This window comes from Poromitra crassiceps (genome assembly GCF_964638095.1).
Source record: "Poromitra crassiceps genome assembly, chromosome: 7".
Classification (NCBI taxonomy): Eukaryota; Metazoa; Chordata; class Actinopteri; order Beryciformes; family Melamphaidae; genus Poromitra; species Poromitra crassiceps.
Window position 1 is genome coordinate 56759819 of NC_139628.1, and position 17500 is coordinate 56777318.

At 43.1% G+C, this 17500-nt stretch overlaps 1 protein-coding gene across 2 annotated transcripts in view; it reads left to right on the forward strand.

Annotated features, from left to right (window-relative positions):
• The window catches only part of adisspb (adipose secreted signaling protein b), a 39649-nt gene that overhangs the window by 7525 nt on the left and 14624 nt on the right, over positions 1–17500 (forward strand). For both annotated transcript variants that reach the window (XM_083640288.1, XM_083640287.1), the window contains exons 4-5: positions 11636–11778; positions 16256–16394. In XM_083640288.1, the coding sequence (XP_083496414.1) occupies positions 11636–11778; positions 16256–16394 (282 nt within the window). The remainder of the gene's footprint in view (positions 1–11635; positions 11779–16255; positions 16395–17500) is intronic.

A 17500-nucleotide genomic window follows, 5' to 3' on the forward strand; every position in this document is an offset into this window, starting at 1 on the left:
GGATTCAGCGTGTTGTTGTGAAACGCGAGTGGGATCCGCGGAGTACCAGGCAGCCAGCTGCTTCTGTGTGGAAGGAGCAGACAATCCGATGCATGTGTGCTGCCCGCCCGCCTGGAACAACCAGGCTCTCATGCGCGCGCCATTATCGCTATTTTGGTAAATACAATATTCCTGGAATGTGAGATTTAACGAGCCAGTTACATTTCTTTGCATTCTTAGAAATTACCGTTTTCTTTATTGTGTAGATCAACATACAATTGACCAAGTTAGTAGTTAGTTTATGGGATAGGAATTCTGCCAGATGACAGGCACTAGGCGCCATTTTCTACTTCATTTGGAGCAGAAAATTATCCTGAAAGGAAGATTTGATTGACAGCTGCCATGTCGTGATATGATTGGTTGAAATGGGGTAGAAATTTGATAGTACTAGGGTGACGTCAGCAAACTGTACATTACTGTTATCAATGAAATCTTGAAAAATGAACTTTTGATGTGAAAAACTAAAGAAATTAGATTTTTGTGATTTTTTTTGGGATACATGATTAAATAGGTGCACTGCATACCCAGGTATTTGAACTAAAATAAAATAAAAGTCATTTTTGGGTTCAGCTCGACTTTAAGTTAAGTTAGCAAAAGGCATGGTGTTTGCTGATTAAGTTAACTCATTCTCTGCCAAAGACGTACCCGGACGTACTTTTAACAATGGCGTTCTGTGCCAAAGACGTACTCAGACGTACTTTCATGTTTTGGCTGTTTACATTACATCAGACACTTTCCCAGCCTGTGACATTGTTTCAAGTCAAACTGATAAAAGGAACCCGCTAGTTTAGTATTTATGGGTGGAGCCTGTGGTCGAAACAGAGTCCGACCCAGTCGTTCTCGGATGGCGACGATGGCGAGGAATACGCCGGCGTTTTTGTTGTTGCTCCACGACGGAGCGCCATGGCGACGAAGGCTCCCCTTCACAGCGTTCTGATCCGTCTGACACAGATGAATCGGAGGAGGAGAAATGGGTGCCACTTGGAGAGAGCGATGACGATGGTAAAAAGTAGCCTATTTTTTGTATCGCGTTTGAGATGAAATGATCACACACACAACATTCGAGTATAATTGTCACGCATTGTTTATAACTTATGCCGCCGGCATGACTCGCTTCACGTTTCCTCTTGCCAGCTCTCCCTCTCAAGGGAGAGCTCTGTCACACTCAAGGGAGGGGGAATCACATGGATACGTCAAACACGTCAAACCGCGTCACACACCCGTCCCCAGCAACCAAGGCGAAACATGTGTCACATAAACATTTCAAAGTTTACAGCACTAACGTAGCTATTGTGTGATCTTCTGTGCTAACGTTAGTTATGAGAGGTAACGTGACAGCAGGTAACGTTACAGCACTCGTTATTCCTGTGTGTGTGTGTGTGTGTGTGTGTGTGTGTGTGTGTGTGTGTGTGTGTGTGTGAGAGAGAGAGAGAGAGAGTGTGTGAGTGTGACCACATAAGGGTTCGTTCCATTTGTTTATGCTTTTATCAAGCTAAGCTAAAAATCCACATGGCAACTGTAAAAGTAAATTATTTATTTGATTTTGTGCACATATTTATCATACTTTGATAAATACTGCGGCCAAGCCTCATCTGTCAAGAAACCCCAGGGGCCAGACTCTCTCTCTCTCTCTCTCTCTGTAGCCGCTCACTGGGCGGGATGGACCGACACAGCTCCCTCAAATACATTCTCTTATTTTTTATTTTTTATTTATTTATTTGGGAAAACAAATACTGTATAATGTGTCTGATGTGTCACTGAGGCAAAAAATAAAAGGCTCAAAAGAGAGTTCTGCTTGAAACGATGTCCTTCACTAAAAACCTCTTTTTCTCATATTTCTGTTCCAAGGAGGGCATTTTTAGTGAAAACAAGCTAACTTCCACTGCTTGTAACTAAACAAGGAAACATGGTAGAGTTTCAGTTTTTTACAAGGGGTAAGAAGAGAGTCTCTGCTTTATTGTGAGATATGTTGTGTAATTTTATTCCTAGCACAGAATATTCTGTGGGTCCTGGAAGATCAGGAAATATGCTCAAAATCCTGGCACTGGGAGCACACAGACCGAAATGACCCTGGCAGAGAATGAGTTAAGTTAGTTAAGTTAAGTTAAGTTAGCTAAACGCATGGTGTTTGCTGATGTGGCTAGCGGGTAGAAACAGGAAGGTCTCGCACCAAGTGGACTGACATTTAGACGCATATTTCTTCTTCTTGGGACGCCTTTCATGCATTTTGAGTGGCAAAGCGAGCGGAGCCCATTGACTGTATACGTGCGCTCCTCACCCGAGAGTTTGCGCTGGGTTGCCAGGTACCACGACACATCCTACAGTCTGGACATATTACAGAAACGCTGAAACACCCATTTGAGTTGTTGTATCACTATGAAATCGGGAGATCGGCGGGAGAAATGACCAATCGGGAGCACAACAACGGGAGAATGTTTTTAAATATGGAGTCGTGCATAAATTGAGAGTGTTGGCAGGTATGGACTTTAGCCTCTCCTAAGCCTTTCAGCAGTTCTTTTCTACAGTGTCATTGTGAAGTGTATGGCCACTTCAGGCAGCAGTTAATGTTCAGTTAATATTTAAACAGCCAGGGCTAACTCAATGTGTCTAACTCAAGATCCAGTCTTATGCGTTTGTTTGTTTTGAAACCAAATCTCTATTCGATTAAGTCTGTACAGCAGCAAGAGGTGACAAAGGGAATAACATATTTATTTTGGGGGGAATTTACCAGGAGGAGGTAAAGCCCTTGGCTAGCCGTGCCCAGTTAAACAATACCGCCCCCATCTGGCAGCGTCAGGTTACGTGCCCAGTCCTTAGAGGGGGAGAAAAAAAGGCCCATTGTTGTTCCATCTAGATCAGATTCCCCTGTGTGGACTCTATTCATTTCCTGTCATGTCCATTCAATCTCTCCTCTCCTCTCCTCATCTGTCTGTCCCATCTTGATGACATCAATGCTGCTCCTCTGCTATTGAGTGGAAGGATTGCAAACTGTTGTTCCCAAAAAGACAACGTAAATAAAGTCAACACTTTATTCACCAAAGTACAATGACGGTAATTTGTCTTGGTAACAAAATGGTGCAATACAATAAATACTAACTATATAAAGTCATCAGACATCACATTCAGTGCAGCGAGACTGTGCAAGACATTCAATAGACAGAATATGACATGACTTCAGACAGCGCCCCCTGCCTCGTTATAGTATATAGCTATATAGCTAGCTATATAGCTAGTATAGCTAGCTAGTATAGCTGTGCCATCATAATGTTGACACATCCATCTGACACTCTGACAACTTGATATGACTGGAAGTTAAAGGGACAGCTCACCCTAAAATCCAAAATACATATTTTTCCTCTCACCTGTAGTGCTATTTATCCATCTATATCATTTTGTGTTAGTTGCCTCGGTTTTGGAGATATCGGCCGCAGAGTTTCTGCCTTCTCTCCAATACAATGGAACTGGATGGCACTCGGCACGTGGTGCTCAAAGTGCCAAAGAAATACATTTGATAAACTCAACAGCAATGTCTCTTTCCAGAAATCATGACCCCGTTACTCAAGATAATCCACAGACATTGTTATGAGCAGTTTCATGGAGGAACTACTTTCTTTTGACCGAACTACAGCCGCTAGCTGCTAGCTAGTTCCTACATGAGACTGCAAAAGAAAATAGTTCCTGCATGAAACTGCTCACAACAAAGTCTGTGCATTATTTCGAGTAACCGGGTCATGATTTCTGGAAAGAGACAATGCTGTTGAGTTTTGCCAAATGTATATATTTTTTGGTGCTTCGAGCACCACAAGCTAAGTGACATCCAGTTCCATTGTATTCAAGAGAAGGCAGACATCTCTGCGGCCGATATCTCCAAAACTCAGGCAACTATCCCAAAATGATATAGATGGATAAATAGCACTACAGGTGAGAGGAAAAATGTGTATTTTGGATTTTAGGGTGAGCTGTCCCTTTAAACTTCCTCAATGTTTTCTTATGGGGTTGAGGAAGGGATTGGCTGTTACTACAAAGCTTACTGAAGAAGTTGTGGGGGGGCGGGGCTTGAATCAGACAACAGATTCTTCAGATTAATTTGTATTGAAGTCACTTGAGGCAGCAGCCATCAAAGCTCCAAACTGACCTTTTCACCAATCGACCAATCAACCAATCCCAGGAGCTTTCAGGCAGCAGGATCACGAAGGTCATATCTGCTTCAAAATTCACAATTGATTTTTCTTCTTCTTTCTCGGGCGGTTTCTTGCATAGGAAAAGGGTGCGTCAGCCCCGGTGGTGAGTCAGTGTCAGCAGCTTCACGTCCGATTTGTTTTTGTTGAAGTAAGCACGTTGGTTTTCCTCCAAAGCCGGAAGTGCTGAATGAAAAAGCCCTTTTTGGAAAGGAGGCTGGCGAGACAATAAGACCTGGGAGACAATAAGACCTGGGAGACAATAAGACCTGGGAGACAATAAGACCTGGGAGACAATAAGACCTGGGAGACAGACGGGCCTGAATGACTCCTCAGCTGTTTAATCTGCTGCCATGAATACGCCTCATCTCCTCATCTCCTCATCTCCTCCTCTCCTCATCTCCTCCTCTCCTCATCTCCTCCTCTCCTCATCTCCTCCTCTCCTCATCTCCTCCTCTCCTCCTCTCCTCATCTCCTCATCTCCTCCTCTCCTCATCTCCTCCCCACCGGAGTCTGAGTCCTTGTTGTGGACACAGAGCAGCTTTGTGCTGTCTGTGATAAGGTCACTGAGTGATGGACGCCACAAAGGGAGCCTCTCTATTCACTTGCTGTTCACTGCACTTTACAAAATGTCTTCTTCATGTGTCTGGGATGGACTGAAATGTCAGATGAAGAGTGTGTGTGTGTGTGTGTGTGTGTGTGTGTGTGTGTGTGTGTGTGTGTGTGTGTGTGTGTGTGTGTGTGTGTGTGTGTGTGTGTGTGTGTGTGTGTGTGTGTGTGTGTGTGTGTGTGTGTGTGTTGCAGCCCTCCCCTTCTTGCAGAGATGTGTTATTTCTTCAGGGAGAGGCAGAGCTTAATAGGAAAGTGTGTGTGTGTGTGTGTGTGTGTGTGCGCATGTGTGTGCGCATGTGTGTGCGCATGTGTGTGTTTGTTAGTGTGTTTATGTGTGTGTGTTTGTGAGTGTATAGCCACTTTCAGATATGAACTCAAATATGAAATCAGACATGAATCACCTTAGTGAGTACATTTGAGTGTTTAACCTTGAGAGACTGAAACCAGCAGATCAAAGAATTTATTTTATTTTTTATTTAACCTTTATTTAACCAGATAAGTCATTAAGAACAAATTCGTATTTACAATGGCGACCTGAAAGTCTCAAAGACTCAATAAGACAACGGTAAAAACGAGCCCTCAGGGTAAAAACGAGTCCTCAGGGTCTTGTCGACCTGGAACTCAGCACGGTCTTTGGAGAATATGAAAGTAGCTCAAACTGCTTTTTATTTGTAATCTTTATTGAACCAGGCAAGTCATTAAGAGCACATTCTCATGTCCAATGGGACGTGGCCTGCAGTGACATGTGACAGAGGGATGGTCCAGTGACGAAGCAGTCAGAGAGGACGATGCGATGGGGTGGAGAGAGAGAGAGATGGAGATTAAGCATTGATTCATTCTCTTTACCTGATAATCCTTTCCAGGGTCGCAGGGGGGGGGGGCGGGGGGTTGGGGCCTATCCCAGCATGCATTGGGTGATAGATAGCAGATTACTGACAGGTTGCTACTAGTCCATCACACACATAGACAGGCACTTGTTAATGACATATTTAACACCTACGGCCACTTTAGAGTCTCCAATACACCTCCCAGAATGTGGGAGCAAACCGCACCACACTCGGAAGACGGAGAAGGTGGATACGGACCCTTTTCACAGCGACCGTTTTGAGGTGGTAAAGCAGGTAAGTAAAGCAGGTGTAACTGATTCCATTAACGACGACGGCTCCATTCCATTTAGGCCCTCATTAATATTATGGGATATGTACCCGCTTTACTTCCTGCTTTACCACCTCAAAGCGGTTGCTGCTGTGAAAAGGGATGTAGACGGGGACGAATCGGTACAATCGAGCTGTAAGAGAGGAGGCGAGGGAGGAGGAGTTTAGAGAGAGGAAGTGTGGCAGACTGACACAGTGTTCTAATATCCAGCGGAGCAGAAGCAGATGCACACACTGACACAGACAGATTAGTGAGAGAGATAGAGATGACTCTGAAATAAGCCAGTTTAGTTGGCTGTGCATGTACACTATGTACCTATGCTTTTGCATGTTAATTTGTGTGTGTGTGTTAGAGATGAAACAGTATGAACATTTTATATCATGATATATTATCGCAGTGTTGTTAAAATGTGCTGAAAATGTTTGAAACTCACTGAAATCATTTCACCGTGTTGTTTTGTCTTGAAAACCACAAAGAGAATGAGCAGCGCGATGCACTTTTCGTTTGCATAAACATTCAAATAATAACCCTTTTAATAAACTTTGAATAAACAAGCGAACGGCGCTCTGTGCAGCAGCGATAATCACGCTAATCAAACCTACACGGTTTTAATGATACAAACATACAGTCATTAAAATGTGAAAGGGTAATACCATAGATCTTCCATTACTATCTAGATCAGGGGTGCCCAATACGTCGATCGCGATCGACCGGGGTAGTGTGGTAGATCGCATGGCATTGAGGGGAGATTTTTTTTTTTTTTTTTTAATAATAAAATAAAATATAATGGAAGTACATGCAGTTGTTTATTTTAATTATGGATCATAATACAATGCAATTGTATTGTAAAGTGAGAAAAAATAAATCATGTATTGGGGGAAAAAGTGATGCATCGATTTAAGATGCATCGATAAACGTAATCGAATCGAATCGTAGCCCTCTGAATCGTAATCGAATCGAATCATGTGGCCAGTGAAGATTCACAGCCCTAATGTCAAGTGGTTGTGGGACAACGAGAAAGTGTTGTGAGGTTAGTTACTGCAGGCTGGAAACGATGTGTGTGCGTTTGCGATGTTGAAACTGGACTGGTAGATCTCGGGAGGCTGGCTACTTGAAAAGTAGATCTTGGGTCAAAAAAGTTTGGGCACCCCTGATCTAGATGATTCACCTCAGGCTCCGCCAATTCTAACAAATGGTCGCTGCAACTCTCCCAAATGGTCACGTGGTCACCTGACCTCTCCCCTGAAGTGTTGTGAGAGGACTGTGCCTGGTGGCGACGCAGGGTTACTGCGTCAATTACATCACCAAACGACAACATGGAACCAGCAATATAATCTGAAGTATTTGAAATTGTCCAAGATTGAAGGAATAAAATCCTTTCTGTTTTAGGTTATAGGGCTCAAGTGGTAGATCTTGCCTCAGAGCTCCCATTAGACCTGCATCAGAGCTATCCTACTCTTACTCCTACTTGGGTTTACAAGCTAAAGTCAACCTCATATCTGTGAAGTCGAGCGTTAGGTAGTAAACGATGCTGTGATCTCCAGCATATGGAATGTTATGTAAGTCTTGAACTCATTACTGTGACCCAGATTGCATTTGTAACCTCTCATATGAGTCTGTATATGAAAGTTTCATGGAACCGGGCCCAAGTGGGTCAGTAATGGCCCGTGTTTCATATGCATATCATACAAAGACATAAATAAGCATGTGAAATGAACCTACCGCACAGCTTATGGGTCCAAAAGTGCACCTGCCAACTTTAGTTCAGTGTTTAGTAAGAATTTGGTAATCATAGCTGCAGAGAGAGAGAGTATAAAATGATCTCTTCAGAATTAATCACAATGAATTTGAATCAGACCCTGTAGGAAAGACTTTTCGGTGTGCGACCAGCTTGAATAAAATGCAACTGCCGTTTGGCATTTTCACAAATATCGCCCTTTCTCTTTAACGCGGACTAGTCCTTTATGTGTTGATTGCTGTCATGTGTTCGCTTAATTACACATCTAGCCTAAAAGATAGGCGAGCGTAATTATTCGTTAGCTACAACAACTAAATAGAGAAATAAATAAATAGATAATGAAGAGTTCATTCGCAGAAACCGTTAAAAATGCCATTTTAAAAATGAATAGACAACACCTGTTTGATATTCCCTTGAGTGCACATAAAAAAATCACATTATTTGGGTGATTTATGTAAGAATTATGAGGTGAAAATGTTTTGATTATGATCCATATACAAATATGTGTCGGGTTCTCCGCCCCCGTGAACGGTATAAAGGGAGTGAGAGAGGGAGTCTGATTGGTTTGATTGATGTAACGCTGCCAGAGTCTGGGCGTTACATCAATCAAACCAATCTGCATAATTATTGCCATAAGCACGCCTATTTGATCCTTTTGCGGGGAGCGCACAGGCATTTTGCGCGGCACGGAGAATAGCTGAGGGCTAACGCTGCGCCGTGCGATACAAGCCGCGCAAACGCTAATTAACGCTTTTGCGAAGATCGGGCCCATTGTCTTCGTGCACAGAGGTCAGAGGTCACACGGCTGCTTGCAGCAATTCTTGAGCTTTTAAGTAAATCAAGAAGCGTCGGCTAATTAGTAACATGCCATGGTGCCAAGGGGATGAGCGTTTGTGTGTGTGTGTGTGTGTGTGTGTGTGTGTGTGTGTGTGTGTGTGTGGTGTTTGTAACAGACACAATGCTTATCTCTACCTCAGACGCACACACACACACACGCACACACACACACACACACACACACACACACACACACAGGGTATGCAAGTATGACTAATTGATTTCCTAACACACACACACCTCTCTCTCCCCAACAGTTTTTCTATGGGAAATTGCTTACAAATTCACGTGTGGGGCAAAGGACCGCTATTATCAAAGCACTGTTTCTCATAAAAACAAGTTGTTTTTCTTATAGCAGATCTGTCATATTCTGTCATACTCTTGACCGTTTCCTCCTTAAAAGGTCTGGGAAACTGAGGCTCAGGCAATTGTTTGTTTTCACAGATAATTGTTTTTGTGTGGGGTTGTTGGGTGGGGTGTTGGAAGAAAAACTTTCCATTCTCTCACGCTAAGGAGTGAACACCTGGGAAGGCAGAACAATAAATATCTGTGTGTCTCAAAGTCATAGGGGAGCGCCAAATCCTTGGTTATATAACGGCTAATAATATGTTTAGCTTGTAAGCCCAAACTTCTTTAAATACTTTGTTATACCTCAGACATCCCACAGAGACTGACTGCTATATGGGCCCTGCAGGGGAACAGCTCCATGGCACACAGTATACGGTAGGGATGGGCATCGAATTTCGAATTTTCGAATAATCGTTGTTGTTATTATCAAAGTCGACTTTTATTATTGAAAGTCGAATTTTTTTTTTTTTTTTTTTTTTTTTTTTTTTTTTTTGTGAAATGTTGCATTGTCTCCCCTGATTCTAAGTATAGTCGAATCGCTTGGTTTGAGCAAGTAAAACAATTTCTATAAGCATTTTAAGCAAGGTTTATGGAAAAATGAATGGCGGATGAAATCCCATGAAGAGGGAGAGGGGAGGGGGTGACTTTGGCACCCCTTTGGCACTCAGACCTGAGCCTACTAAATATTTAATGAACCACTCATGATTGTCAAAACTGTTTTTTATTTTCGAAAATGTCAATGTCATGTAACATGTTCTTTACTTCAGTGGTGCAATGCTTGTTTGAGCTAAAAATCCATAGCAGAAGCTTTTTCTATTAATTAATAAAGCCTTAGACTTAGAATCAGGGGAGACAATGCAACATTTCACTCACACACACAAAAAAAAAAAAAAAAAAAAAAAATCGAATTTCGATTAAAAGTCGACTTTGGCCAGCGAATTTCGAATAGTGTTTTTGCTAGAAATGCCCATCCCTAGTATACGGTAGGCTGTTGCTCAGAGATCACCTGTCACATAAGGAAGAGAAACATCTTTCAGTGTTGCCATGGTTACAGTGAGCAGCACGGAGACCGCCCCCCCAACCGGAGGACTTAAATAAATTCATGCTAGGATTTGACATACTAGGGTTTTTCAAAAGCCAATACTGATATTTTTAGTTTTGCTGCTACTAGGGGACGGGACAATGTATTGAAATGTAAAGTATCGCAATGCAAACATTTGACACTATACGTCGTGTCATGGGGCAGAACACTTTGTCACCCTGCTTTAGTATTCACAAATGAGTGAAGTTCTCAATCAAAATGATATTCTTTTCCTTCAACCTTTAGCTCGCTTTCCACCCTCTCCTGTTTGCTCTCTCTCTCTCTTTCATTCTCACTCTTTCTCTTTCGGTCTCCTTCTCTCCTCCAATCCTGCCAACAGTGTTTCCTCATTTACACCTGGTTTTTAAATGCTACCTGTATCCGGATAAGTGATCTGGATACAGGTCATATTTAAAAACCAGGTGTCAATGGGGTGAGAGAGATCTGAACACAATGTGAGCCAGACTACCTCCACATGTGGTCAGGAAGATCTGATCACATCCTGATCACGATGCGTTTACACCTTGCATTAACATGCGTTTTTCCTGATCCAGATAACATCCAGATAACTTCAGATTCAGATTCATTTATTTAAAGAATGGGACATTGCACATTGATGAACAGTACAGCCGTACAGTAAACATGCCAGGTTATAGCCCAAGGGCTAATTTCCACCTGTAGTCCCATGGCAGGTTGATGTAATCTTGAAAAAGAAAAAAATTAATAGTACAAAAAATGAATAGTACAAAAGGTTAGTAAAACATAAGGTGAGTAAAACACACAGAGCATGCAACGAAACATGACAGACGATATGTTAAGAATGATCACATTGCTGGTTTGATCTGAGCCATAGTTTCAACTGGCCTTTAAAGGTGGCGAGACTAGGGCATTCTCTAATAGAGGGAGGTAGATTATTCCAGAGGGTGCTTCCCATGAAGGATAAGGTCTTCTGACTAAAGGAAGTTTTTCTAAATGGGACCTCACAGACCTTTTTCGTGATGGCCCGAGTGACACGAGTCGAGTTGGCGGTCGAACGATATTTGATGAAGTCAGCAAGAGGAGGCGGCGCCAGTCCATGTAGAACTTTGTATATTAGACAGGCAGAAGTGAAATTTCTAAAGTTCTCAAAACTTAGCATGTCATATTTACGTATGATATGACAGTGGTGATGAGAAAGGGGTTTTTTATCTAGTATTTTCAGGGCTTTTTTATAAAGTAGTTCGGCTGGTTTGAGAGTGGTTACTCCTGTCAAAGACCAGCTAGTTATACAATAATTCAGATGCGAAAGGATCATCGAGTGTAAAAATAAAAACGCAGCATCTGTGGACAGACAACTCCTTATTTGTCTGAAATTATACAGGTGGAATTAAAAAAATTTGGAAATCATTTTAATATGGTTGCTGAACGTTAGGTTGGAGTCCAACATCACGCCTAAGTATTTAAACTCATTAACCACAGATAATTCCTCTGACCCCAAGAAGACATTGGAGCGCGGAGGTGCAGTGTTTCTTTTAGAAAAGAACATACAAACTGTAAACTTATCCGGATACAGGTCACATTTAAAACCCAGGTGTATGTGTCTGTCTGTGTGCGTGCGTGGCTGCATCTCCAACTTTCATCGTCTCCTCCCACTTGTCTCTTTCTCAGGTTCGTCGAAGACAGGGGGAGTGCGCTTCTCAGAGGAACCCGCCGCTGCTGCCGCCGCCCCCTCCCACGTTCACTTTGACGAAAAACTGCACGACTCCGTCGTCATGGTGACCCCAGAGGCTGATGGCAACTTCCTGGTCAAGGTGGGTTTGAGCTTGTGATTGGCTGAAACTGGCTAACGCGGTGTCCGCCCTGTTGCTTCTCATTATACAGAGGGTCCTAATTTCCCCCAAATGTGGTTCAATTGGTTCCCATTTTTCAGGGTTATTTCTCCCAGATTACAGATTTTACATGTTTGTGAGCATTCACACTCAATAATGTCTGTTATTGCAGTTTGCTGTCTTAGGGCCTGTGTCCACCTAGCGTCATCATTTTCATCAGCTCCAGCGTCTATTTTCAGTTGTTTCCAATGGGGGAAGAGCGTATGCGGGCGCACACGGACGTCTAGAGAAAGTGCGCAGCGCCCAGCGTCTATTTTCAGAGCGCTCCGGCGTTTTTGTGCGCCCGACTCCCAGCGCTTCCAGCTGAAAATATTTGAACTTTTCAGAAAGACGCTGGTGTCGGGTGCTCCTTTTCTGGCAACTAATCATATGGAAAAACGATCACAACAGAGACAGAAAGGCTCAATTGTGGGAGCAGATTGGCTAGACACTTAATATTTCTGGTGAGTGTTGAGCTAAATCCCTGTATGTGTGTTGTTTGCTAATGTTAGCTGTCGGCTATCAAGCCACTACCGCATTGAACTAACGTTAGTGCTTCCTTGTATATTGTGCGCTGAGATCAGCGCTCCCCAGCGCACTTCCAGCGTTTAACGGTCGGAAAAAGACGCTAGATGGACACAGGCCCTTAGTCAGCTACATCTGCTTGGCATAAGCCATCAATCTTTACAAAGCATCTTTAAAAAAAGAGTCCATTATTAAACTCAGATCCTGAATTTCATAAAACAGAGGACTCCACTCCATCCTGTTGCATCCTGTTCCCCTCAACATCATCTTCAGTCACACCACAAATCTGTCTGTCCACGGTAAGATGCTGATGGCCAGGAGGACTTCAGTTGATGATGAACTGACGTTCTTGTTTCTGTCAATTTAGCTTCTGTGATGTGATCACATGACAAATAAGATTTCCCAGCCAATGAATGACGGTAACATGATTTGGGGTCTGGTCGCTGAGCAAATTCTCTGCTTCGTTTCCACCTTCCTTTTACTGAACAGTCATGATGATGTTTGATGGTTCACCACTGACTTACTTCCCTTGAGGCCCTTTGCTCCTCTCAGGAGCCATGTCCTCACACGGCGGTTCTTTCAATATCTTCTTCCCATTGGAGCCCATTCCCAGATATTCCTACCAGAACATCTCCAGATGTTCCTGGAGGCGACCTTTCTGTTCCTTTGAGGTTCCATTTCAGGGCTTGTCAGGTGATGTTTGTGGCAGGTTTTTCCGAGGGTCCAATCCAACTCCACTTTCTCCTTGGAATTTGTAAGTCAATGGGATCCTGGCTTGTTCGCCATCAGTGATGATCTGATATGAATCTATTTAGAGGACTCTCAACCAGAACCATAGAAAGAAATGTTTGGAGGCACTATTTGATAATAGGGGTGGGAATCAGTAGATGCCCCAGGATACGATATTATCATGATATGATAGTATTGCGATATTGCGATATGCTAGTATTGCGATATATTGAGTATTGCGATATATTGTGATTTATTACCTTTTTTCAACTGCAAATGATGTCCCAAAGGTAAACACTTTGTCAACATGTGTTTTATCTAATGAGATAAAGTTTCCAGTCTGTTCATCTCACTTCAATCATTTGTATTGCAGCAAAATGGGATTGTCAAGCAGACAGACTGACCAACACTGTCATAAAAACCTGTCATAAATGTTGCATGATGCACTTGACATTTTGTATAATAAAATATCACCATACTTGGCATTTGATACGATACGATATATTGCCCACAAAATATTGCGATACTATGCTGTATCGATTCCCCCCCCCCCCACCCCTATTTGATAAGATAAAGATCTCAGCCTTTTTTGCTAAGCTCAGTTGTCAGTCGGCATGATCAGAAGCTGCAGGCGTTTCCTCCCAGCCAGCAGATGCTATTCAGTCTCCTTCCTCTTCACAGAGACCTTTAGTTCATCAATTCTGTTTGGACATTTAGTACTCTTCTGGTGTTCTGTTCCAAAACACTTAACAGCCATTTGAGAAAGAACTCATGACCTGGCTGAAGCTACTACTCCTTCCTCTCTAAACGAGAGAGCAGGATAAAAGGCAATAAAAGGCTTTATGCACTTTTTGCCCAAGACAAATTTCCCCCAGGGGACAATCAAGTTGATCTGATCTGATCTGATCCGATCTCATCTCATCTCATCTCATCTCATCTCATCTCAATAGTCTCCGTTATTAGAATTGACTTTGACTTGATTAATTCATGCTTGGCTGCAGTAGAATATACTGAAAAAAGCAGCAGTATTTTTACATGAGTAACATCAAAACATGGACATAAAAAGGACACTTTTGTACACGATACGCATGTAACAAGACCAGAAAAAGAGATGTAAAAAGACATATTAGATATAAGAGATATAAGATGTGTCTTTACATACAAGATAGCTGAACTGTGTCCCGAGTCGGTCAGTTTTGTTGCCAAGTCAGACAGCTACGGTTAGCTACTGTTATGATGACCATGTAATGTTTACAACCAGTTCACTGGTGTAAAAGTCACGTATAACTTCTTAGGTTTCTAGAGATATATATCTTTTTAGCCACTTACTTTAGATGTGTCTTTACCCGAGTCGGGAAAAGGACACCATATTCGAGACATGTCCTTATGAGAGTAGTGTAGAGACCGTGACTAGCTCATCTGCAGGTAGTCATGCTAGACACTCTTCCACGACATTTCATGAAAATAGACCCTTCTCACGGGGGCCATTTTGTGTGGAAAAGGCAGGGTAAACACAGGTGCAAGCAAAACACTAATGAGGGTTTCAAACTTCCCTGATTGGAAATTGAAAACCCTCATTAGTGTTTTGCTTGCACCTGTGTTTATTCTGCCTTTTCCACACAAAATGGCCCCCGTGAAAAGGGTCTATTGGGCCAGTGCAGGTGAGAGCAGTGCAACAAGACTTTTCTGCCTTATCTGATTTGGTGTTGATATTTGCCCTTTTTATAAGCTGTGTGCTGGAAGCTTAGCTGTCAGGGGCTGTGACCTACAGAGTAGTCAAGTGTGTGTCTGTGTGTGTGTGTGTGTGTGTGTGTGTGTGTGTCCCCTTTGATGGGCCTGCTTCACAGTGGGCGCAGAGTTCTGTCAGCCCGGTGTCATGGCCACGGGATTGGGGGCGGGGTTGGGGGCGGGGTTGGGGGCGGGTGGTTGCTATGGAAACGTCCGGAGGTTGCCAGCCCTGGCAGTCACACCAAAGATGAGGTTGGAGTGTGTGGGATAGAAGCGGCGCGCAGCATACCACAGCTGACTGAATACTTTCTTTCACTCTGTCCCAACTGTCAACAAGTCGTCGCCCACAAATGTGGAGCGCGACAATAATAAGTAGAAAATATGTTATCTCATGTTTCTTGATTGATTGTACAGACTGTTAAACGAATGCTGTGCGCCCCCCCGTAGGCCACTCGGTGTCATTTTGATAAAAAGCTGAAACTGCCGTCAGAGCTGCAGGGGTCAAACTGAACAAGTGTTTGCTTCAAAACTGGAGGATGAAAACATTATGTTTTGGTTTAACTCTGCCTGTCGTCCGCGTTCCTGCGCGTGTTCAGGTGTCCAGGAGTGTTGCAGTCCATTGTATTTTCTACAGAAATGTTTTAAACCAGAAATGTTTCACGTCACTTAAGGCCATGTTCAGACTAGGAGGCCAAATCTGATTTGTGAACTTTAGTGACCTATTAATGACTTCATCCAGATTGGTTTTATGAGTCTGGACGCTCCAAGTCTGATTCGTGTCACTTTGGCCATTTTGTGTGGAAAAGGCAGGGTAAACACAGGTGCAAGGCGCAAAACACTAATGAGGGTTTCCAACTTCCATGATTGGAATTTGTCTGTAGAATATGAGGTCTAGGCCATGACATATCTGCAGCACCACAATATTTAATTTAAAATGCTATGTTAACACACATTTAGCCTTTAACAGATATTGAGTAGTAGGCCATATTGTGATTTCTATCAAATTTCCATTAATTGTTCAGCCCTAGAATATGGGTAATATGAAATAATCATAACGTCTGCATTGTGCTGTATGTAACTTTGGCAGTTTCATTCGGTTGCATCAGAAGTAAGTTAGGCATGCAACAGTGTGGAACCTGTGTTGTTTCTGTGAGTCAGTCAGCAAGTTAATCCTCTACTGTCTGAGGGAGGATCTTGTCTCGATTGTGAGACATCGTCCTCTAAGATGACTACTTATTCATGCTATTCATATAAATCATTATTTCATTAACATGTAATAGACTTGCACTATACAGTAGTACAAGCCAAGGCCAATTTCTCTGCCTCCCTCTCTCTCTCTCTCTCTCTCCACCTCTCTTTCTGTCTCTCTCTCTCCCTCTCTGTTTTTCTGTCTCTCTCTCTCTCCCTCTCTCTCTCTTTCTGTCTCTCTCTCTCTCAGGTGGGCTTCCTGAAGACGCAGCACAGGTATGAGATCGTGTTCACCCTGCCCGAGGTTCCTGCGCTGGGGAAAGACGTGTGCCCGTCGCCGGTGCCCAGTCCACACCTCCGGATCACCGACATCACACCCGTACCAGAGGGTAAGCTGAACATCACACCCCTACCAGAGGGTAAGCTGAACATCACACCCGTACCAGAGGGTAAGCTGAACGACGATACCCCATTTACACCTGCTATTAAAATGCCATCTGTATCCGGACACGTTATGCAGGTCATGAACCATTCGATCTTGCCTTTGCGTTTACACCTGGTATTTTTAATGTGTTCTCGTTATCCTCATTGAGATTGGATCTTTGTCTCTTTTTTTCAAAGATAGGAGACGTGATTTGTGATTTGTCACTCCAGATTAATGTACAGATAGAAAGAAACAGAGATGGTTCACTCACTAGCTAATTCCACCATCATCGGTGGGGAAAAATAAGCAATAAGCATAAGACCTTCTGGACCTGTGTACATGTTTGTTTCTGCACCTTCATAAGACCTTCTGGACCTGTGTTCATGTTTGTTTCTGCACTTTCATAAGACCTTCTGGACCTGTGTGCATGTTTGTTTCTGCACCTTCATAAGACCTTCTGGACCTGTGTTCATGTTTGTTTCTGCACCTTCATAAGACCTTCTGGACCTGTGTGCATGTTTGTTTCTGCACTTTCATAAGACCTTCTGGACCTGTGTGCATGTTTGTTTCTGCACTTTCATAAGACCTTCTGGACCTGTGTTCATGTTTGTTTCTGCACCTTCATAAGACCTTCTGGACCTGTGTGCATGTTTGTTTCTGCACCTTCATAAGACCTTCTGGACCTGTGTGCATGTTTGTTTCTGCACTTTCATAAGACCTTCTGGACCTGTGTGCATGTTTGTTTCTGCATCTTCATAAGACCTTCTGGACCTGTGTTCATGTTTGTTTCTGCACCTTCATAAGACCTTCTGGAACTGTGTGCATGTTTGTTTCTGCACTTTCATAAGACCTTCTGGACCTGTGTGCATGTTTGTTTCTGCACCTTCGTAAGACCTTCTGGAACTGTGTGCATGTTTGTTTCTGCACCTTCATAAGACCTTCTGGACCTGTGTGCATGTTTGTTTCTGCACTTTCATAAGACCTTCTGGACCTGTGTGCATGTTTGTTTCTGCACCTTCATAAGACCTTCTGGAACTGTGTGCATGTTTGTTTCTGCACCTTCATAAGACC